At 37.9% G+C, this 23,660-nt stretch overlaps 2 protein-coding genes across 4 annotated transcripts in view; one reads left to right on the top strand and one right to left on the bottom strand.

Annotated features, from left to right (window-relative positions):
* Positions 1 to 23,660, top strand: part of mapkap1 (MAPK associated protein 1) — a 313,550-nt gene that overhangs the window by 155,966 nt on the left and 133,924 nt on the right. For all 3 annotated transcript variants that reach the window (XM_077498025.1, XM_077498027.1, XM_077498026.1), the window contains exons 5-6: positions 20,001 to 20,173; positions 20,257 to 20,433. In XM_077498025.1, the coding sequence (XP_077354151.1) occupies positions 20,001 to 20,173; positions 20,257 to 20,433 (350 nt within the window). The remainder of the gene's footprint in view (positions 1 to 20,000; positions 20,174 to 20,256; positions 20,434 to 23,660) is intronic.
* LOC144002435 (uncharacterized) lies at positions 3,618 to 6,944 on the bottom strand. Its single transcript, XM_077497655.1, has 4 exons — positions 6,837 to 6,944; positions 5,526 to 5,709; positions 5,215 to 5,320; positions 3,618 to 4,865 (listed from the first exon to the last, which is right to left on the bottom strand). Exons 2-4 carry the CDS (start codon positions 5,589 to 5,591, stop codon positions 4,600 to 4,602), a joined length of 438 nt encoding a protein of 145 aa, XP_077353781.1. The 5' UTR covers positions 5,592 to 5,709; positions 6,837 to 6,944; the 3' UTR covers positions 3,618 to 4,599.

Consider the following 23,660-nt stretch of genomic DNA (forward strand, 5'->3'; position numbering starts at 1 on the left):
AACATTTTTCATCCAATTGACTTCAAACTTGGCATTTATCATCTCAAGACCTGAGAGAACAGCTGGGCAAAACATCTTGCCTTTTCGAAATACTATATGACGGGGGCGGAGCATCAAATATTGCCTTTAAAATTTCATTTGTCCAGAAAGAGCAAATGCTTAATAACTCCCATGTTCAAGCTCCAAAAAATCTCAAACTTCTCAGGCAACGTAATAGTCACGGCCTGAAAACATCTATATGATAAAATTCAGTTATACATATAGCGCCACCTAGTGGTTACAATAAATGTCATACTTTACGTTTTTAGCTACTGTGCTGAGCTTGTTGAAGGGATCCATTTGAAAATTGGTCAGAAAAGCCTTAAGATGTTGATCATGCCCCACACCGAATATTGTAACTTTTCGCCAAAGGGCGTGGCCGCTACGGTGACGCAAAGTCTGAAGATTTTTCGTGAAAATAAAAGCTGCATTAACTTGACCGAGATGATCCTATCTTCTCAAAATTTCACACATTTGATGAGAATCCAGCCCTAAAGACATCTACGGACTTATATTTCATCTAACTGATAGTGCCACCTAGTGGCAATTTTTTTTCTTACAAATTTTCTTCTACATTTTTCTCCAAACACGTTAACTGGACCTACCTCATATTTGCTCAGATGAGGGTTTCGGCCTTCATGATGTCACAACACAAAGTTTGTGAGTTTTCGCAAATTGCTGTGGGTGTGGCTAAGCGCTGTTCGCCAAGAAAACAACGCCAGTTTTGAGGGTCTAAACATGCACAGAAACTCATGAAACTTGGCACACACATCTGGCCTGGTAAAATGAGCAATATTTTATTGTTGATTGTGCTATTTTTACAAAAATGACTCAATAGCGCCCCCTAGAAGTTTTTAACGAAGCAGCCCCGGTTGTACGTTTAAGCAAGAACGACGAATATTTTTAGGTGTATGAGGGAGCCCAAGACCTACAAAAAAGTCTCTTGGACCCATATGCTAAAATGAACAGGAAGTGAGCTACGAATTTTTGAATGTCCCATTTTTGACGATTTTTGCACATTCACAGGGGGCAGACTTTTTCCCACTTCTCCTACACGTTTCATCTGACTGAGTTAAGACTTGACCTGGACCATGTCAAGACCTGAGCCAACGACAGGGGGAAAAATCTTGACCTTTCGAAATACTATATGATGAAGGCGGGGCATCACAATTTGTGTTTCGCACTGAAAAAGGATATGCTTAATAACTCCCCGGTACATGCTCCAAAAAATCCCAAACTTGACATGTATGTTTATAGTCAAGGCCTGAAGCAATCTATATGACAACATTCAGTTATATATGCAGCGCCACCTAGCCCTTGAGGCATGAAAAAAAAATACCCCACTTACGGTATTTTTACAAAAATTGTAAACTCATTCTCAGTGTGATAACTAAGTCATTTATGAATATTCTTTTACTTTCCACCACTCAAAATGTTTACTGGCATCAGACCTATCCAAACATACGTATTTTTTATTTAGTTTTATTTATTTTTGATAGCCTCTATGGACGTTAAAAGCAGTATCGTGAATGAAGGATATGCTTAATAACTCCCCGGTACATGCTTCAAAAAATCCCAAACTTGCCATGTATATTTATAGTCAAGGCGTGAAGGTATCTCTATGACAAAATTCAGTTATAAATACAGCGCCACCTAGTCCTTGAGGCATAAAAAAAAAAAAAAAAAAAAAAACCCACTTACGGTATTTTGTACAAAATTTGTGAACTCATTGTAAGTGTAATAACTAAGTCATTTATGAATATTCTTTTACTTTTTCCACTACTCAAGATGTTCACTGGTATCAGGCCGATCCAAACATATGTACTTTTTTATTTTGTTTTATTTATTTTTGATAGCCTCTCTTCACAATAAAAGCAACATCGTGCAATGAGTACGAGCAATGATGGGTATATATACTTTTGCAAAAAATACCAATCAGGTCAACTCATTCCCGAAAAAAAAAAAAGGACGCTGATTTTTGCAGATCTTAACAATCACCAAAACCCATTGAGCTTGACACACACATCACACCTAGCAAAAAAAATCCACATGTAAAGGTTTATCATGCCATGTTAAAAGAAATTTTGCTCCTAATGTGCCAGTACCCCAATGTGCGAGTACCCCAACGTGCAAGTACCCCAACGTGCAAATACCCCAATGTGGCCCGGGCTGCGAGGGCCCTTTATAGCTGCTCGCAGCTCTAGTTTCTTCTTGAGTTTTGTTCCGGATTCACGTATATTATCTTTGTTGTCATGTCCTCTTTTTCGTGCTTCTTCCCAAGGTGATAAAATATGTTTGTTGTGTTCGCGTCAGGTGCTGGAATGTTCCTGTGGCACAACTTGAATATTACAGTACTGTTTTATGCTCCACGTTGTACTTCGTGAAACCAAAATGAAACCAAACAAAAGTTGTACCACCAATTTTTTTTTCTTCCAGAAAAATTGTCTCTCTCTGTGGAGTTAAGATGCAATTTGTTTCATTTCGGGGGCCGCTCCTTTGCCTTTTCCTCCTCCATTGTCTGTCTTACGTGTGTGAGATTGTGTGCTTAACTACGCATGTATTAACGTAAAGCAGCGTGATGTCGCAAATCCAGGCAAGCTGCTGTTATAAATGATGACGCAAAGTAAAACTAAATGACGTAAACGTTACAGAGACGTAAGTTGTTCTGCAAAAGTCATTTCTTTCTCTTGTTTGGCACTTAAATACATCAAGTACATGCATAATGACAAAAATAATACTGTAGCGTTCTAATACTGCATACAGTATGGACATCTTTGTCTAAAAAGAGTGTAAATGGCGATAGAGACGATAGGTAAGAAAGGGCACGGTAAAAAATGTTCTATCGTCATGGTAGGGCTGGGCGATATGGACCAAAACTCATATCCCGATATATTTTGGCTTAATATCGACATATGATATACATTAGGGCTGGGTATTGCCGCCAACCTCACGATACGATACGTATCACGATACAGGGGTCACAATACGATACGTATTGCGATACATATGTATCCCAATACTTGATCTTCAAGGCCATACGTATTCCGATATATTACATTAATTTTCCGGCATTTTATAAAAAGTCATATGTGTACCTAAAGGATATGTTTGTTATGCTGACTGCCAAAAATATTTTGGTTAGCAGCTCTTCTGGTTTACCACCTAGCGGCATGCCTGTTCTAAATGTGTACGCACTGCACAGCAAGGAGCAGCTTTCACAGACACACCGGGAAAATTTATTAATAGGCATGAGCCAATATGAGCAAAAATATCAAAATATTAAAATTACAGCTCTAAAATGTGCTTATTTGAAATATTTCGGGATATAAAAAGAGATTTTTTTTCACGTAACACATTCTATTTCGTTTTTAAACAAAATATACGAAAATTGGTACATTAAACTCTTTGACTGCCAAAGACGTTTCATGATGATTAGTAAAGTTCCGATGAATGGAATGCGATCTTTCATTTCGTAGCCACATTGTATATGTAGTAAAGGCAAACAATATATTCTGTTTGCCTTGAAAAATGAGTTAAAATGCTCAAAAGCGGCTGGCACTGTGGATTTTTTTGTTTTGTTTTTATAACGCCTGGCAGTCAAAGAGTTAAGAAACGTGCCATGTTAAGTTTATAAGTAAATAAATGTTGATATTCTTCCTCTGTTTTCATTTTTCTTAGCAAGACAGTGTCAAATCAATGGTGAGCTATTTTTTGCATTAATTGAAGTCAATTAACTTCAAAGATGCTGCTGGTTTTTATTTTTTTAGTACAATGTAAGCTGCAAAGGCAAACGTTAACTGCCTATTTAAATATCGATTCTGACGCCTGCATATCGATACGCGTATTGTAATGAGGCCCGCAACGATATATTGCCGTATCGATTTTTTGAGCACACCCCCAATATACATTCCGATATATATTTATATATATTTTTCCCTATGCAAGAAAATTTTGAGTCAAAGCTAAATATAACAAGACAGATGGTGAAAAGTAATTGTAGTGCTTCCCCCCCTCGCTTGCACTTGTCTATCGCTCTCCTCTCAGTGTAGCGAGTGTATTGTAGCTTGTTGCTAGCCATTCATGCTCACCGTTGCTCGCTGGCTCAGGGGCTCGCCACACGGGAGGCGACGTCGTTCGCTCTCCATTAATTTCCTATGGAGGCAAGGCGAAAATCGCCTACCCATCTTCCCCCTCGGCGAAACGCGACGTTCGTGCATGTGAAAAATCGCTCGTGTACACTTAGATGTGCACGCGTAGATCCTAGGGGTGTGAATTTCAGCACCGAGGACGATTCGATACACATCTCGATGCACTCCCGGCGATACGATACTTTAACGATACATGGAATTTTCTGGGGATGCGATGCGATCCGATTCACCCTCTTCATGACGCGATACGATGCGATAATCATTTAGTTCAAATCAATGCGATCCGATAACAATATGACCTAATTTGTTGCGATACGATGCGATTTAACATGAGGCAAATAAGCAAAGGGAAAAAAAATAAATTTCAAAAAATATATGGAATTCAGTGTTGTACTACAAAAATGATTTTGCTTTATTCCTCATAGGTACTTGGCAGTAAATGCAACAAAAGTGCTGTTTTTGCCATTTTTAAAAAAAACCTCAATGAGTAACTTAAAGTGACACTTTCAATAGTGCAATAGTCACCATTGACATCTAACCCATCCCTCCCCCTGTATTTTATTATTTCCTCCTTAGCTCTCTCCCTTATGGTCTTCTGTAGTGCTCTCATTGTAGCCAGGAAACCTTCAAGCAGCTGGTCCATGGCTGACCTTTTCTTGGGAGGCTCTAGCTCATCATCTAGGTTAGACAAGGCAAAGCAAGACAGGACAAAAGAGACATGAGTCACAGCAATAAGTCGACAATAATCTCACAAACACAACAACAAAAAACAGACAGTATAATGCACATCCCCCTCTTGGTGCTGATACATTAACAAAAATCATAAACAATAGCACAGTCTCATAACTCACTTTGTACTGCTCCAAAAAAGTCACAGCCAGCTGCGTGAACCTGTGCTTTTGTTTACAATATCAGCATATTAAATTAGTTATTAAATTACCATATGACTACATTACAATATCATCATCACAACTATTTTCAAATCAATGCACTATTATAGATAACAAAACCAAGTCCCACAACAAACCTCTCTCATCTTCCTCCTTCTCCTCCTCCTCTTCCCTGTGGCTTGTCCCTTCTCCTTCTGCTTGAGCTGCCTGGCTCTCATCATCCAGTATACCATCAGCCCTTGCCTGACAATCAACAGAGCAGAAAGCATCTCATCCTCATCATCATCTAGAAAAGCCAACTTGGACAAGTGTTGAAAATTAGCATAAGTGATTTATTTTCCACGTGAAATAAATAAATACACATCATTAGAACTAAAACATTATTTTCTATTTCACTTAAGGGTTTTCTAAGAGTAAAACTAACTGCTGCTAATATTGTATTTCTTACCATATCCTCAACTTGGTCTGCTATCCTCAGGAATATCACATCTTTTACAGTGTTGTCAGCATCCATGAAGTGGAGGTCTTTGAAGCGGTCAAGGGCTGAAGCATTGTCGAGGAAATCTTGGCAGTAGTTGTAACGGGACTCAAAGTCCTGAAAATTTAGTCCATCTCCGGTGTCCGACGAGGAACTAGACGCGGAAGCGGTTGTACACTTGTTAGCGATGTGGTGTATCCTTCTTAAGTGGGTCTGCATGTTTGTCGTGCCGCCGTTGTACGGCTTCTTCACGCGGCATTCTTTGCAAATGACGAACGTTTTGTCAAGCTTTCCGGTTTTCGTCTTTCTTTGCAAATCCGTAGTGTTTCCAAACATATGATTTAAACGTTGCGGGTGCATTACATATAAAATCTTCCTCGTTGCTGCTCCCACTAACGTCCATGATGTTTTACTTCCTAGTGTATTGTGTGTGCCTCACGGCTTCCGTATGGTGCATTCAATGCGCCCTGGGATTTTGGGGAACAGCAAATGGAATGAAGGTTTACAGTGAATAAAACGGCACTTGCATCGGATTTCACCGATACCCGTCAACGCATCAAGATGGATCTAGATTTCACACGTCAATTACATCGATACCCAGTGAATGAGCCGATGCACTTGCACCATGCATGTGCGCATCGATGCATCCATTGATATCGATTATTTTCCACACCCCTAGTAGGTCCGTGACGCGATATTAGAAAGTTGAAACATATCGCGACAGCACGGTTCTGTTCTATGTGCTCAATTTGATTTGGGTGCTTGTTGATCTTGAAATTAATAAAAGCATTAAAAAAATAAAATAAAAAAAAATAAAATAAACCATGTTCAACTTTTGTCCCGTCGCCGAGGCTTCAACCAATCAGCGAAGGTTTCATTGATGAGCCAATGAACGCGGGCATGCTAGACAGTGCGATACACGGCAAAATGGGAGGATCTAATTTTAGCAGGGTCTCATCATCCAGTTTTATATGACACTTCACGCAACAATTTCAGTGACGTGAACAGGACACTTAGCAACAATAAATTCCAGTAATATATTGTGAATCTTCATCCTCGAACTATGTAGTGGAACGTCCATTTACAATGATTCCCTCCAATTTAATAGCTAATTAAATCTATTGTCAACAAGCCGCGCTAGAGGGTGACGTTAGTCTCTGCCCGCCGTCGCAACTGCTTCTCGCCTCCCGTGTGTGGCGACAAGTACCCCGTCGCCTCCCGTGTGTACAGTTTGACATGGGAGGCGACGCGATACGTAATTCGCTGTTGCTTGTCACCTACCGTGTACAGTCAATTCTTGTGCCGTGCTTTGCGTGTTGGAGAGGAGGAGAAGTAGAGAGTGAAGGAGAAGTGTGCTTCACACACAAGTGCGAAGTGTTGCCCCTCCCTCGCTCCCTCTTCTTTTTTTTTTTCTTTTTTCTTTTTAACCGCGATTTGCATGAGTACTGCACAAGTGTGAAGTGTCCCCCTCCCACCTCCTGTGCATGAAAGAGGAGGGGGAGGGAGCAGCACAGGGCAGTGAGTGCAGCAGACACAGCAAACAGCGCTATATCGATATAGACGAAATGGCCTAATTCCATATCCTGTTTAAAAATATATAGATATAATTTTTATATCGATATATCGCCCAGCCCTACATCGCCATGACAATGGCAATACATATCACCAATATCGCCCAGCACTAGTTTGGGGTGATCAACACAGTCAAAGGCTTTTGAGTAATCAATGCAGGGTTCCCGCGGGGTCTTAAAAAAAAAAAAAAAAAAAAAGTAAAAAAGTCTTAAAAAGTCTAAAATTCAGAAAGTTAAATTTTAGGCCTAAAATGTCTTAAAACACAGCCATATTTTCATCCTAGGTCTAAAATTTGATTTACCCAAGTCTAAAATTCTGATATCCGTCGTCAGTTTTCGTGAACGACCAATCAGAAGCTAGCGTCAGACGTGGGCGGGATTTTACTACACATGCAGCCTCACTATTGGTGTTCAGGAACGAGTCACTGAGTGAGCTCCCTGTTCGCGATGACGTGAACGGATCAGTGAGTGAACGAGTCAGTGGGTGAACGTGTTACCATTTCCGGTTCAGGAACGATTCAGTGAAAGAGTGTGTTGCCATTTCCGGTTCAGTAAGTGAACGAGTCAGTGGGTGAACATGTTGCCATTTCCGGTTCAGGAACGAACGATTCAGTGAATGAGTGTTGCGGCTGTTGCCATTTCCGGGTGAACGAATCCTTTGAACGGTTTTTTTAAATGAAATGATTCTACTGTAATACCCATCACTAACTCGGTCGCTCCGTGATCTTGTACGACTTCGCGCTCGTGAAAGTGTCTGATTATCCTTCTTCTTACACACAAAAAAGTTAGTGTATTCCTTGTTGTGTCAAAGCCAGGAGACGTTGGCAAACCACAAAGACTTGACAAGGGTTCGTGTCCTGGACTGCATGATTAAAAATGCATCTACCGAAGAGGAAGGCTTGTTAATGTTGGTAATGCTTGCTAGCATCAGTATGCTGCTACCGTGCCGGCAGAATGTAAACAATGCTGTCATTGGCCTTGGAGCAATGTTGTTGATTATAATTTATTTATTTATGTATTTATTTATTTATTTATTTGTTTTGGAGGACACTTATGCCTGGTATAGCGATGTTCTCCCAGTACAATTTTGACAAAATTGGCCGTGCAAATGTGGCGAGCGCGGGCAATATTTACGTTGCCACTCCCCATTTCACCTTGTCATTGGCAACGTGGTGCACCCTGCCATAGTCGAGTTGCAAAATGACTATGTCCAGCGACTCACAATTAAAGAAACTAGCCAGTCAAGTTGCAAAATTACTATTTTCAGCGAGCTGCAAAAAATCACTGAGCCCGATAGGCTGGAAAATTTGTAAGTCCAACATGCCTGAAAAATTTCTAAGTCCAAGAGACTGGAAAAATGGCAAAGTCCTATAGACCGGGAGTCCCCTGTAGACAAAGTTTTATTGACCCACAGACACACAAAACACAAGACGAATCCTGCAGGAGGGAAGATGAAAACTCGGTCGAGCAGACGGTGGCACTGGTTTTTATAGCCTTCTTAAACCCATGCCCCCAAACATTTTTAGGGTGTCACGTATTATTGACATAACTAATTTTATTGGCAGAAAATAAGGAACAATGAATATTTATATTCACTAAATTCAACTCAGGTTCAACCGTAAGGGACTTTAAAACAAAAAAGAAAAAAGATTTAAAGAAAAAAAATCATTAGTGACAGCACAGATTACTCATGGAGTTCCCCAAGGGTCTGTGCTTGGCCCTAAATTATTTATACTGTACATAAATATCTGCTGTGTCTCAAAAATATTAAAAAGTGTCTTCTTTGCTGTTGACACAAGTCTCTACTGTTCATGAGAAAACCTGAACAGCTTCTGACTACTGTGGAGTATGAATTGAATACATTAAGAAATTGGTTTGACATGAATAAATTATCAGTAAATTTAAATAAAACCAAGTTCATAGTCCATAGTTCAAATCACTCATCAAGTTAAAATTATGGTGAAGTCAATTGAAATAGAAAGGGTGTTTGAAAAATAAATTCCTTGGAGTAGTTATTGATGACAAATTATGTTGGAAGCCACACAGGAAATGTTAAAAGGAAAATGTCAAAGATCATAGGGACACTCTATAAAACTAAGGATGTTTTAAACATGAAATCATTATATACATTATACAGTTCATTATTATTACCATATCTGACCTATTGTGTGGGAATCTGGGGAAATGCATATAAAACAAATACCAACTCCATTTTCAAATTGCAAAAGAGAGCCATAAGAATTATTAATCTATCAAAAATATACAGAACCAACACATCCACTATTTATTAAATTAAATGCAATGAAATTTTAGGACTTGGTTGAGTTCAAAATAGCACAATAATGTACAAAGTTTCTAATAATTTACTCTGCCACAGTACTCAGAAGTTGTTTGAAATGAGACACAGTCCTTATGATATAAGGAGTACGGTGTCTATAAAAAACAAACAAAAAAAACAAAACAAGAACTAATATTAAGCAAAGGTGTGTATCTGTAAAAGGTGTTAATTTGTGGAATAATTTAGGAATTGATTTGAAAAAATGTGACTCACTTCTGGAGTTTAAAAAAATGTTTAAAAGTAAAGTTTAAAAAAAATTACTTATGTCAGACCAGAGTATGAAAATTGTATGTTTTTAGTATGTATATATCATTTAGAGGTATTATGGTATGTCTAGGAAATTCATGCATATATGTTTTTGGCAAATGCACGCATGTCTAAGTGCACTTGTGTATATATAACCAGGTTTATACATTTTATTTTAAATAATAGTAAATTAGTATTGTATTAACTAGACTAAGCAATTTCTGGAGAAATTGCGTAGGAATGCTGAAAGCTGAATGCTAATAGCTGAATGCTAATGAAGGAAACAAAGAAACTGTGAAAATTACTAAGTAATTACCTATTATTTACTAGTAATAATAGTAGTAGTAGTAGTAGTGATGATTGTGACATTTTATGTAATTGTAGTGAACAACAACAAATATTAAACAAAACAAACAAAATAATATTTTTTGAGTACAATACTGTATGTGTTCATGCAATCTACTACAAAGTTCAGCCAAACTGAAACTAAACTAATAGATCGATTATTTTAGTGACAGTATCGATCCGGTATCGATACTGTCTAGGTATCAATAATATCGATATTTGGATCGATCTGCCCACCACTATTATGCAGTGGGCTGTATCTGCAGATAGGTGTCAGTAATGATCAGTAATCTGATGCTGAATGCAAGCCAAATAGGGAAACGTGCATTTACCATTTAATTTCCTGATATGATAGTAAGTTGGTTTAAATTTATATCGCTTAGCCTAAATGTGATGGTAATGGAAAATTAATGTACAGTGAAACCTCCGCTGACGAACGCTTAAGCTCACGAACTTTTCGCCTCAAGAACATTAAATTCACGAGCCATATAGTCTCTGCTGACGAACTAGTTTTCGGCGGACGAACCAAACCACGCGGTTGAACAGCGCCACGGTGGCGGCCACGAGAAGCTGACGCACACTCACAGCGTCTCAGTTCGTCACCCCCTTTCTTTGAGTGCGGACGTGGTTTGTGTTTGAGAGACATTTTGGACCATATTGAGTGTACTTTTGCTATTATGGGACCGAAAAAGACCCCACCACAGGCTAGTGTTAAGCCTAATGCTGCGTTCTCAACCAAAAGCGAGGGACGGCGATTCGGCGGTGCGTTTGCATTGTAGTCAATGGAGTTCGCGCCACTAAAAAAAAGCGAAAGTGCTATCACGTACCTCAAAATAGGAGAAAATAGTGCCACGGCTGTTTAGTCCCAGGAAAGAAGTGAAAATAGTTGGCGGTGCTCACTTTGTTGACTCGCTAAAGTGCTCCACTTCCTTGTTCACCAAGGAACACGCCTCCTCCGCTCCGGTGAGCACGAAAGCGCGAATGAACGGCAACCGTTCCATGAACACTCTCCGCGGTGAAACGCTCGCGAATGAAGTAAGTCTGCTACCATCCTTAAGAACTACCATCACAAAGGTAAATAAAACGACTTTATTATACAGTACAGTTTATTTCTTTAATTACAATACATTAGCACATTTATTATACCTAAAATAAGGTATATTTTTGTGTAGTTTTAAGGCTTATTTAGTAGAAAATTATGTTTTATAGGGACCTGGGAACGGATTATTCTCATTTTAATGGTTTCTTATGGGAAATAAATGTTCGGAAGAAGAACTTTTCGCCATACACACACTTTCTGGGAACCAATTATGTTCGTGAGCTGAGGTATCACTGTATGTGAAATAATCAGACAATGATTAGTATTCAATATTGTATTTGTACTAAAGAGCTGCCCAAGCGCGGGTTTGAACCCACATCTTCCAATCTGTTAAGCAAGTGCTCAACCCCCTGACCTAACTTGTCGGGCTAAAAGGCATGGCTTATGGTGTAGTCATATTTAAAAGTGACATCTGATGTTGAACACTGAATGGAAACTGGCAAAAAAGAGCTTGTCTGCAACATGGCCTTGGCTGATTGCTCATACTCTGCTGCCACCTGCTGGTCGTTTTTGAAACATGGAACCTAATAACTACCATTGTTTGAAGCCACCACTTTCTGTCAAGCTGCTTGTCAAAGCTTATTCTCTGCTCTTGTGTAAAAAAAAACCCATGTACACGTGTTTGGGAGTGAAATGCTAAGTATTGAACGTTTTTGGGTTTGAATGTGAATTGCTCATTTAAAACATTTTCAGTCATAAATGTTCAAACAAAAACACTATTGTGAAGATATTTTGTGTCAAATTATTACAAAGCGCAACTATAAAGAATTATACAATGACTACTATGTGAAATCAAAGTTGTGCTAAAACGTTCCCAAGGAGGGATCGAACCGTGATCTCCCGTGGGCCAATCCATTGCTTTAACCATTCAGCTATCACGGACATGTAGGTGGCTATGACAATATATAGTATTGTATTTAGTAATCAATTTTGCAAGGAATTTTGAAAAAAAGTTTGTCAAATGACATTTAACGAAATAGATGTTAACTTGTCTACACTGAAATTGAATTTTGAATGATTTTCCCTTATTTTTATCATTTTAAACTTCCATACGCTATTTTTTTTTAAGTTTGCTGTATAAGGTTTTAACATTTTCAATGTAACCTACTTTTGTTTTCTTTTCTTTGCTCTGAATGTTAACTACTGTGTTTGTTGATGCTAATGTGTTGTCTTTGCTTGTGGAAAGCACATTAAGTTGCCTTGTGTAGGAAATGTGCTACACAAATAAACTTGCCTTGCCTTGAATATAGAACGGATAATATAGAAATAAAACTTAATAATGACAAATGACATCAAAAGTAATGGATGTGAAATAATTATTAGTGACAATGATTAGTATTAAATATTGCATTCCTCCTAAAGAGTTACCCGCACTGTATTCGAACCCAGGTTCTCCATGCGGCAGGCAACTAAGCTATCCACTGACCTAACTTGTCTGGCTCAAAACTCATGGCTTATAGTGTATCTATATTGAAAAGTGACATATGATGCTGAGTAATGGGGTCACGTCTTCAATCACTTCAATGAAATTATAGAATGCATTATGCAATATGGATTAATTTTGAAGAAATAGTTTGTCAAAAGACATTTAACGAAATAGATGTTAACTTGTTGTATTATGACGCAACTGTAAAAAAAAAAAAAAAACTTTGAACCTGCGACCTCCTGCTTACTGTACATGCACTATCCCAACTGCGCCACTGAGCAGTATCAGAAAGCCGGTTAAGATGGTCTGTTGTATGAATGGAAGTGGGCGTGGAAAATGGGACTTAGAAAAAATTCTGTGTCAGTCCCATTAAAAACGAATGGGGAAAGTTGATCTTTAACATTAAATTATGCGAGTACTGTAAGTAATATGGAGTCAAACGATAAATACCCCAAAAGGCGTGAATTTTGTCAGCAAGTTGAAATTTGAACGGTGTAAATCTGAAGTATTATGTAGGAATAGTTTGATTGCAAAAAGTGTTGAGAATAAAATGCTCTAATAAGAAGTATAATAATAAAGGTTAGAAACAACATATGTAATATGTAATTTTCACATAATTTATCCTTATATTTCCTTCATTAGCATTCAGCTATTAGCATTCAGCAATTAGCATTCGGCTTTCAGCATTCCCACGCAATTTCTCCAGAAATTGCTTAGTCTAGCATTCCCACAATAATAATAAGTAAGATGAAAGAATCTCAATAACATATGTGGGAATGCTTTCAGCATTTCTGAAGAAATTGCGTGGGAATGCTGAAAGCCGAATGCTAATTATTATTAGATATTAATTACTAGTAATAGTAGTAGTAGTAGTAGTAGTAGTGGTAGAAACAGTAGTAGTATTACTAGTAATTATTAAGTAGTACTTAAATGACAAATACAAACCCATTCAGTCTCAGTTTGTAGTCAGCACTAGACACCATAAATTACTAGGAGAGTAAAGTAAGTTTTTTCATTCATCTATTTGTAAGCAATGCCTATAACTCCCTTTTCACATCTTTGGGTGCTGGTACTGAAAAAAAGGATTGTCAGCAAACATCAGCTAAAATCAGCACAAAAAGTATGCCATGTCAGTCTACTTGGCATAAAACACAACTGATCGTCCAATCAGATGACACCTTATAGACAGTGTTGCAAATAAAAAAAAAAAAAAGAGATGAGCGATTGTGATACTTCTTTCAAGAGCGCACGCCACTTTTCTTGAGCATCTGCTTTGAGCGTGACATCACTACCATTTATTACAACAACAGGCCACGTTTTACAATTTTGACAAGAGCAAAAGGCTGTTGTCAAGAGATTTATGTTTTAACTTAAAACGTTGCATTTAAAAAAAAAAAAAAAAAGAGCGAGGGTCTGCCTAGGATCGTACCCATAACCATGGTTCGTGCAGCAGCGGGTATATTCACTGGACCACGGAGGAAGTATGTGAATCTGTGCTCCAATGTTGTAGTAATCAGGTGATGGGGCTTGCTATCCACGTTTTATTTACTCACACAAACGGTCTCGCAGTGATTTCTTTTCTCTTTTTTTTTTTTTTATTTAATTTTTTTTTATTAGTAGTACACTTATACAAACAAATGGTCTCTCGGATTTGCTGCCTGGCTCCAAGCAATGGTACCAGAACCTACATCGCTGCACGTACTAGCAATTGCAATGCTGTTGTGAATAAATTGCCGTTATTTACATTTGAAATATAAAAAAATAAAACAAACAAAAAAAAACTGACTTCCACCAGGATCGACCACGTGAACTTATAATTCGTGTCCGCGGTGTTTCGCCGCTCACCCACGCAGGAAGTGATGTAATGGTTTGCTCCAAACCTGTAGTAATCAATTTTAAGTGTCTTAGAAACCGGAAAAAATGTTGATAAAAACTTAGTCATGCTAGATCACATTGAATATAATGATGATATATGTTTTTAATGTTATATGTTAACATGCAAGTGACATTTCAGTCATAAAATATGAAAAAAAGAAAACACCCACTAACTCTGGCCAGCAGATGGCAGCATTGTATCTCTTTTCACTGGGATCCTGTGGACACGTGTTGGATCGGAACAACTTATCGAGCCACTTCTCGTCGCGAGCGCTCACTTGCCGAGTGTCTGCTTCGAGGGTGACGTTATATTGTGTGTTGCAAAAAAATATGTATAATAATAATAATAAAAAAAGAGACGAGCGATTGTGATATTTCTATCGTGAGCGCTGACACTCTTCTCCAGCGTCTGCTTTGAGTGTAACGTCACTAGCATTAACAAGTCACGTTTTACAAGATTGACAAGAGCAAATTGCTGTTGTCAAGAGATTTGTTTTAACGTTTATATATATATTAAAAAAAAATAAATAAAATGTGCCTGACTGGGATCGTACCCACGATTTCATGATTCGCGCTTTAGTGCGCTATCCGCTCAGCTACGGAGGACAAACGTGTAGCTTTGCTTCAAATTTGTATTATCAAGTGATCCACAGGGAGTACGAACGATGCGTAATAAAGTGATTCACGCTATCTAATCACGTTTTATTTACAGAATCGATGGATGCACTTAGGGTTAGTATATTAATTTGTTTATGTAAAACAATTGAACAATGTCCATTTCTGAAATTAAAGTTTTATATTTTTATTTACAGAATTGATGGATGCACTTACTGTTAGTATATTACATTTTTATGTAAAACAATTGAACAATATCCATGTCTTAAATGAAAGTTGGGGGTGAAAGAAAAAAAACATTTCCCCACAGAGCTTCGAACCGAGACTTGTTTCTTAATATGTAACCGCAGTCAAGTTACTTACCAGATGAGCTAATGAGGCTTGGTGCAAATCAGAGCAAATTGGCGTATTTGTCTTTCAAGGTGTCATCTAATGCTGAAAAGGATGAACGCTAATTGGGGACACGTGTTTAATAATTTCACTATAACGCATTTCCTGATATGATAGTCATGCGACCTCCTGCTTACTGTACATGCACTCTCCCAACTGCGCCACTGTGCAGTATCAGAAAGCCGGTCATAATGGTCTGTTGTATGTATGGAAGTGGGCGTGGAAAGTGGGACTTCAGTGTCAGTCCCATTGAAAATGAATGGGGAAAAGTTCATATTTAACATTAAATTATGCGAGTACTGTAAGTAATATGGAGTGAGACGATATATACCCCGAAAGGCGTGAATTTTCTCAGCAAGTTGAAATTTGAACGGTGTAAATCGGAAGTATTATGTGGGAGTAGTTTGACGGCAAAAAAGTGAGAATAAAATGCTATAATAACTAGACTAAGCAATTTCTGGAGAAATTGCGTGGGAATGCTGAAAGCTCAATGCTAATAGCTGAATGCTCAGCCGAATGCTAATAGCTGAATGCTAATGAAGGAAACAAAGAAAGTGTGAAATTACAAAGTAATTACCTATTAATTACTAGTAATAATAGGAGTAGTAGTAGTAGTCGTAGAAACAGTAGTAGTATTACTAGTAATTAATAAGTAGTAACTTGTAGTTAAATGATTGACATTTTATGTAATTGTAGTGAACAACAACAAATATAAAACAAAACAAACAAAAGAATATTTTTTTCAGTACAATACTGTATGTGTTCATGCAATCTACTACAAAGTTTAGCCAAACTGAAACTAAACTAATTAGATAGATATTTTAGTGCCAGTATCGATCTGGTATCGATACTGTTGAGGTATCAATAATATCGATGACCTAACTTGTCTTGCTAAAAGTCATGGCTTATGGTGTAGTCATATTTAAAAGTGACATCTGATGCTGAACACTGAATGGATACTGGAAAATAGGATTGACGTGTTCAATCACTTCAATGAAATTATAGAATGCATTATGCAATAATGGATTCATTTTGAAGAAATAGTTTGTCAAATGACATTTAACGAAATAGATGTTAACTTGTTGTATTATGGCTATACTGAAAAGGGAAAAAAAGGGAAAAGGAAGCAGAGAATGTGTCATTGAAAAAATGCATTAAATAAAACGTATGTTAAATGAATAAAGAAAGATAAATTGGTTGTAAATTACAAATGAGAAATTATGGATGAATTATAAATGAAAAGACAAAAGTTTTAGTTTTAACTATAAAAAAAAAAAAAGTATGTACAGTCAGAGGTGGGATTTGAACACACAACCTCCTGATTACTGGACAAAGAACTTAACCACTCGACCACCACAGCTGCAATAAAGTCTGTGACATTATTTTTATTATTTTAAACTTCCTCACACTTTTTTTTTTTTTTTCCCCAATCACGATTTCAGAAATTTTAGTAGGGGAAAAAAAAGTCCATTGCTTTAACCACTCAACTATCGTGGACATGGAGGTGGCTGTGACAATCTATCGTATTGTATTTAGTTATCAAGTGTACAAAAAGATGAAAATTTGATTAATTTTGAAGAAATAGTTTGTCAAATGACATTTAACAAATAGATGTTAACTTGTTGTATTATGACTATACCGAAAAGGAGAAAAAAAAAAAAGAAAAAAAAAAGTTGCTCCATCCAGGGTTTGAACCGGCGCACCATTCATCTGTTTGTCTTTGAAATGCACCTGGCTCAAGCACTTGTCCACGTGAGCTAACCTGACCCGTGAGCATCAGAGCGAATTGGCGTATTTGTGATTTAAAGTGTCATCTGATGCTGAAAGCCATCAGTGCTGATTTGGGACACGTGTTTAATCATCTCAAGATAATGCATTTCCTGGTATGATCGTCAGTTGGTATACTTAATATCCTTTTGCATAATTGTCAGGAACATATGTGCAATGTACAGTCGGCGGTGGGCTTTGAACCTGCAACCTCCTTCTTACTGTACATGTTACTCTCCCAACTGCGCCACTGAGCAGTATCAGAAAGCCGGTCATAATGGTCTGTTGTATGTATGGAAGTGGGCGTGGAAAGTGGGACTTCAGTGGGAATTCAGTGTCAGTCCCATTGAAAATGAATGGAGAAAAGTTCATATTCAACATTAAATTATGTGAGTACTGTAAGTAATATGGAGTCAGACGATATATACCCCGAAAGGCGCGAATTTTCTCAGCAAGTTGAAATTTGAATGGTGTAAATCGGAAGTATTATGTGGGAGTAGTTTGACAGCAAAAAAGTGACGTGCTTTCAGCATTCCCACAATAACTAGACTAAGCAATTTCTGAAGAAATTGCGTGGGATGCTGAAAGCCGAATGCTAATAGCTGAATGCTAAGCTGACTGCTAATAGCAGAATGCTATTGTAATCATTGAAGTGTGAAATGTAATTTAGAGATGTTTTGCTGAACCAGAATGCATTAAATAAAACGTATGTTAAATGAATAAAGAAAGATACATTGGCTGTAAATTACATATGAGAAATTATGAATGAATTATAAATGAAAAGACTGAAGTTTAAATTCAACCAGTCTGAGACTGATATTGAACCCTCACCAGTTTACTGTTCAATGAGCTACTGCACTGCCAATCTATCCACTGACCCACAGAAGACTTGGTACATCACTGAAGTGTTGTGAAATGGAAGCAGCGAATGTGTCTGAACATGCAATAAAATGTATGTTAAATGAATAAAGAAAGATAAATTGGTTGTAAATTACAAATGAGAAATTATGGATGAATTATAAATGAAAAGACGAAAGTTTTAGTTTTAACTAAAAAAAAAAAAAAGAAGTATGTCCATGTCCAAAAGTTGCTCCATTCGAGGTTTGAACCAGCGAACCATTGATCTGGCTGTCTTTGCTATTCACCTGGCGCAAGCGCTTAAGCCAGTGAGCCACCGGACCTGTGAGCAGCAGAGCGAATTGGCGTATTTGTAATTCAAAGTGTCACCTGACGCTGAAAGTCATCAGCGCTGATTTGGGACACATGCGTTTGATCATGTCAGTATAACGCAATTCCTGGTATGATAGTCAGTTGGTATACTTAATATCCGTTTATGTAATTGCCACGGACATATGTGCAATGTACAGTCGGCAGTGGGCTTTGAACCTGCGACCTCCTGCTTACTGTACATGCACTCTCCCAACTGCGCCACTGAGCAATATCAGAAAGCAAGTCAAAATGGTCTGTTGTATGTATGGAAGTGGGCGTGGAAAATGGGACTTAGAAAAAATTCCGTGTCAGTCCCATTAAAACTGAATGGGGAAAAGTAGATTTTTAACATTAAATTATGCGAGTACTGTAAGTAATATGAAGTCAAACGATAAATACCCCGAAAGGCGTGAATTTTGTCAGCAAGTTGAAATTTGAACGGTGTAAATCGGAAGTATAATGTAGGAGTAGTTTGATTGTCAGCATCCCACAATAAGTAAGATGAAAGAATCTCAATAACGTGTGGGAATAAAGAATACAAATATGAAATAGGTTTAAATATATAAAGTAAAAGGGGTAGGACTACATAAGTTTCTAGCTTCTTCCGACTCCCTTTTGAACATGTAAACTATGATTGATTGATGATTTTATTGGGATTTTCTTTTCTTTTAATTTCTGTTTTTTTTTTCTGCTGTTTGCTCGTTTATATGTTCAATAAAAATCAAATCAATCAAAATTCATCAAATCAAATCACTAGTTCCTAGTGTCCCTTTTTTTCGGGACAGGGATGTATACTGCTGTATTGCAGAGTATACAGCAGCCGTTAGAAATAATAAGTTTGGAACGACCTACCACTAAATATTAGGCAGTCCCCCTCGTTATCCTCTTTTAAAAGACGTCTTAAAACACATCTGTATTCTTTGGCTTTTGGCGCAACATGAGACTTGTTCTTGGTGTTTTGTGGTGTGTATGAGTTTGATATTTAGTCTACTTATTTATGTATTTATTTATCTCTTTATTCACTACTTCTTATCTGTTCACTGATGTATAATGTATTTACTTGTAAAAAAACAAAAAAAAACAAAAAAAACCCTGTATTCACACTTCAAAATGTTTGCTTTGTTCTTGTTTACTGCAAAACGGATGTTTATGACAGCACTTTGTATACAGCAACGCCTATTCTTAAAGCGCTTTATAAATAAAGTTGAGTTGAGTTGAGTTGATTCTGCTATTGTCAGACATTGTAAAGATAAAACTCATGGATTCATGAACTATCTACTGTTGAACCTCTTGGGATTAATGAATCACAGGATTTGACTTGTTTCTTATGTTTTTATTTTGAATGTTCTTAGTGCCTGCCTGTTTAAAATGTATTTAAAAAAGTAATGTGATCTGTAGCGTTTAAGCACACCTGGAAACGATTGACAGATTTGAGGTGAACCTGATGACGCGCAACGCGAAGCGCGTTGTTTCCGTCATATAAACTCAAGCATAAGACAATGCTGTTAATATTTGTAAACACTTTTTCTGTGCTCCGTCTGTTCAATTTGTACCTTTGTTCAAGGGCCATATTGGCACAACAGCGACAAAAAAGATAGACGTCTACCTCTCAATGCAAATGGGACAGGAGAAAGTTCATCCTATGGCAGTAGTAACCATTGCTAATGCCCGTGTTCATGATCTCATTGGGCTAATCTGTTGGCAATACACAAGTGAGGGACGTGAACCCAAACTTAAGTATGTACAAACATTTCAATTAACATTTTCACATTCATCAAGTTGTTTACATCCATTTTTACTAATGTTCACTCTGTCGACAGTGAGAATGTGAATGCTTACTGCCTTCATATTGCGGAAGATGATGGTGAGGTGGACGCGGACTTCCCTCCTCTTGATTCCAATGAGCCAATCCACAAGTTTGGTTTCAGCACTCTGGCATTGGTGGAGAAGTACACCTCACCTGGCCTTGGTTCACGGCAATCACTGTTTGTCAGAATGTGAGTGACAAAAGTTATCGCATTAATTCATATGGTATGCACCGAGGCGATATGTACACTATATGAGGTCAATTTTGTAGATACGAACAGTGACTGATGTCCATAAATGTTACAAATGTTCGCAAAATTTTTATCACGTTTGCAAATTTGCCAGCTGCTGTTAAACACTACAAAGAAGATCACCATATTATAAGGCACAGTCTCAGTTACGGGTGCTATTTCTGACTTTCACACACACACATAAGGCGCACCTCACTATTGGCCGCAGGCACGGTTAAACATACGCTAGCTCTAACGTGGTAGGATGGTATTATGCTAAAACATACATTGGCATGCATGCTAACGCTAGCATATTTTTTTAAAAAGGCAGCGAGCGGAGCTAAACTGAGTTCGCTACTTTATCGATTTACCGTAACAATGTAAACGTTGAGTTCAGTTGTACTTGAAGTATAAAACAATGTACTCACGTTGCTTTTGATCAATCCATAAATCCCTCAGTCCTCATCTTCTGTAACCGAAACGAACAACTGAGCAAGTTATCCATCAAACACGGCAGGCTCCGTCTCATTGTCAGAGTCAGTCTCGTCAGTCTCGTTGTCGTTCGGCTCCTCGGAAATGATGCCTGCTCTTGAAAAAGCTCGAACAATAGTGCCAGCAGACACGTTCGCCCAAGCATTCATGATCCATTGGCAAATTGTGGTGAATCGCACGGCACTGCCTCCCTATCTTGGTAAATCTGTTTTTGCCATTCGTCATCCAGCGCTCCCAAGCCGCTCGCAACTTGACTTTGAACGCCCTGTTTACACCTATGTCCAGCGGTTGAAGTTCCTTAGTCAAGCCTCCCGGAATGATAGCAAGCTCCACGTTCATTTACCACACTTGCTCTTTAACAGAGGTTGTGAGATGTGTGCGCATTGAGCCACAGATCAGAAGAGATGGTGACGCGTGGAAAAAAACATCTGGTCTCTTTACATACACCTCAGCCACTCTTTCATTTTGTTCTCGTCCATCCTGCCCTTTTGATTGGCCTTAATGATGACTCCGATTTGAAATGTTATTTTCGGGAGCGTCTTCCTCTTGAAAATCACTGTCGGTGGCAGTTTCTGTCCATTAGCATGGCAATAAAGCACAACAGTAAATGCAGACTTCTTGTGCCCCCGTTGTGCGTATCGCTACCATGCTGGTCCCCATCTTCTCGACAGTGTGGTTCACCGGGATGTCAAAAGTCAGTGCCACCTCGTCCATGTTGGTGATGTGGTTGGGCTGGATATGCTTGTTGGCAATTTTCTGACTGCAGTAGCTTCGGAAGGTGGCCAGCGTTTCCCTGTAATCAGCTGGAAGTTGCTGTGCCACGGTGTTTCTTACCCGGATGGATAGATTTTCTTCTTCATATTTTGTGTGGAGCATTCTCTAATTTAACTTTGAAATTAATTAAAAAAGATTGACATTTTTATATTGTCATTTCTGTGTTCAGCAAGCTTTCCAGTGTTACAAACCTTTTGAAAATAGGATAAGGAAGGAAGAACATTTCTAGTTCTATTTATTAGTAAATGATTTGTAATCTTTCAGTTGACTCTTTCGTGCTCTCATCATGCTGGGCGTGTCTTGAGCGTTGGCATGCCGTCATCTTTCAGTTGACTCTTTCGCTGTCACAAATCACTTCCCCCTCCTTTTCATGTTTCCTTCCGCCAATCGCGCTCATTTAAAATACTGTAGTTCCGTCCTCCCAAAGCAGAAACAAAATACCTGTAGATCCCCGCAAATACATATATATCAATGTGATAATAAATCCTCTTACATATGTAAGCAATGTGTCAACGGGAAATCCTCCCACAATGGAGGAAAACACCACTTCGGTGATATTTTTGGTGAGGAATTAGCATTTTAACATGGCTAAACGCTCCAAAAAGTTGATTTTTCATTTTGCAGTTCCTTTAATGAATTTTATAGACTATAAATGCTTGTTACTGTCCAGGATGTTGGTGGCCTTTTTTTTTTTTTTTTTTGTTTTTTTTTTTTGCATGGGCTGTGTGAGAGCGCTGATGCCATACTGAATTTATTTATTTCTTATCTATTTTAACAACTCTTGCACTTGTATTGTTTGTTCATTCTTGGCTCTTAATTTATTTTCCTCTTCATGTTTTGTGTGCAGCATTCTCTAATATAACTTTTCAATTGAAATCTTTCAGTTGACTAATTCAGGCTCTCAAAACGCCTGTTAATAGGTCTGCCTTTCTTGTATATAAGCAATGTGTCGATGGGAAATCCTCATACGCAGCCAGTCAGATTTTGGACCTTGGTCCACACACAAGGCGCACCTCACTATTAGGAGCACCATCGATTTTTGAGAAAGTGCGCCTTATAGTCATGAAAATACGGGTTGGAAAACACTTAAGCTGTAGAATCCTCTGTAATGCCTTCCACCTCAGCAGCCTCTGCTGAACTTGCACTCTTAGAGGATTCCACCAAAGAAATACGACTAAATAACTAGACTAATAACTTACATGCTCCAAAAATCCCAAACTTGACATGTATGTTTATAGTCAAGGCCTGAAGGTATCTCTATGACAATATTCAATTATATATGCAGTGCCATCTAGCCCGTGAGGCATAACAAAAAAATACCCCACTTACTGTATATTTACAAAAATTGTAAACATGTTTCCAAATGAAAAAGGATATGCTTAATAACTCCCCTGAACATTCTCCAAAAAAATCCCAAATTTTACATGTATGTTAATATTTAAGGCCTGAAGGTATCTCTATGACAACATTCAGTTATATATGCAGCACCGCCTAGCCCTTGAGGCATAAAAAAAAATACCGCACTTAAGGTATTTTTACAAAAAATGTAAACTCATTCTAAGTGTGATAACTAAGTCATTTATGAATATTCTTTTACTTTCCACCACTCAAAATGTTCACTGGCATCAGACCTAACCAAACATACATATTTTTGTTATTTAGTTTTATTTATTTTTGATAGCCTCTTTGGACATTAAAAGCAATATCGTGAATGAAGGATATGCTTAATAACTCCCAGGTACATGCTCCAAAAAATCACATATTTGAAATGTATATTTATCATCAAGGCCTGAAGGTATCTCTATGACAAAATTCAGTTATAAATACAGTGCCACCTTGTCCTTGAGGCATAAAAAAAATGCCTCACTTACGGTATTTTTACAAAAATTGTAAACTCATTCTTAGTGTGATAACTAAGTCAT

The sequence above is a fragment of the Festucalex cinctus genome, chromosome 15 (genome assembly GCF_051991245.1).
Source record: "Festucalex cinctus isolate MCC-2025b chromosome 15, RoL_Fcin_1.0, whole genome shotgun sequence".
Taxonomy (NCBI): domain Eukaryota; kingdom Metazoa; phylum Chordata; class Actinopteri; order Syngnathiformes; family Syngnathidae; genus Festucalex; species Festucalex cinctus.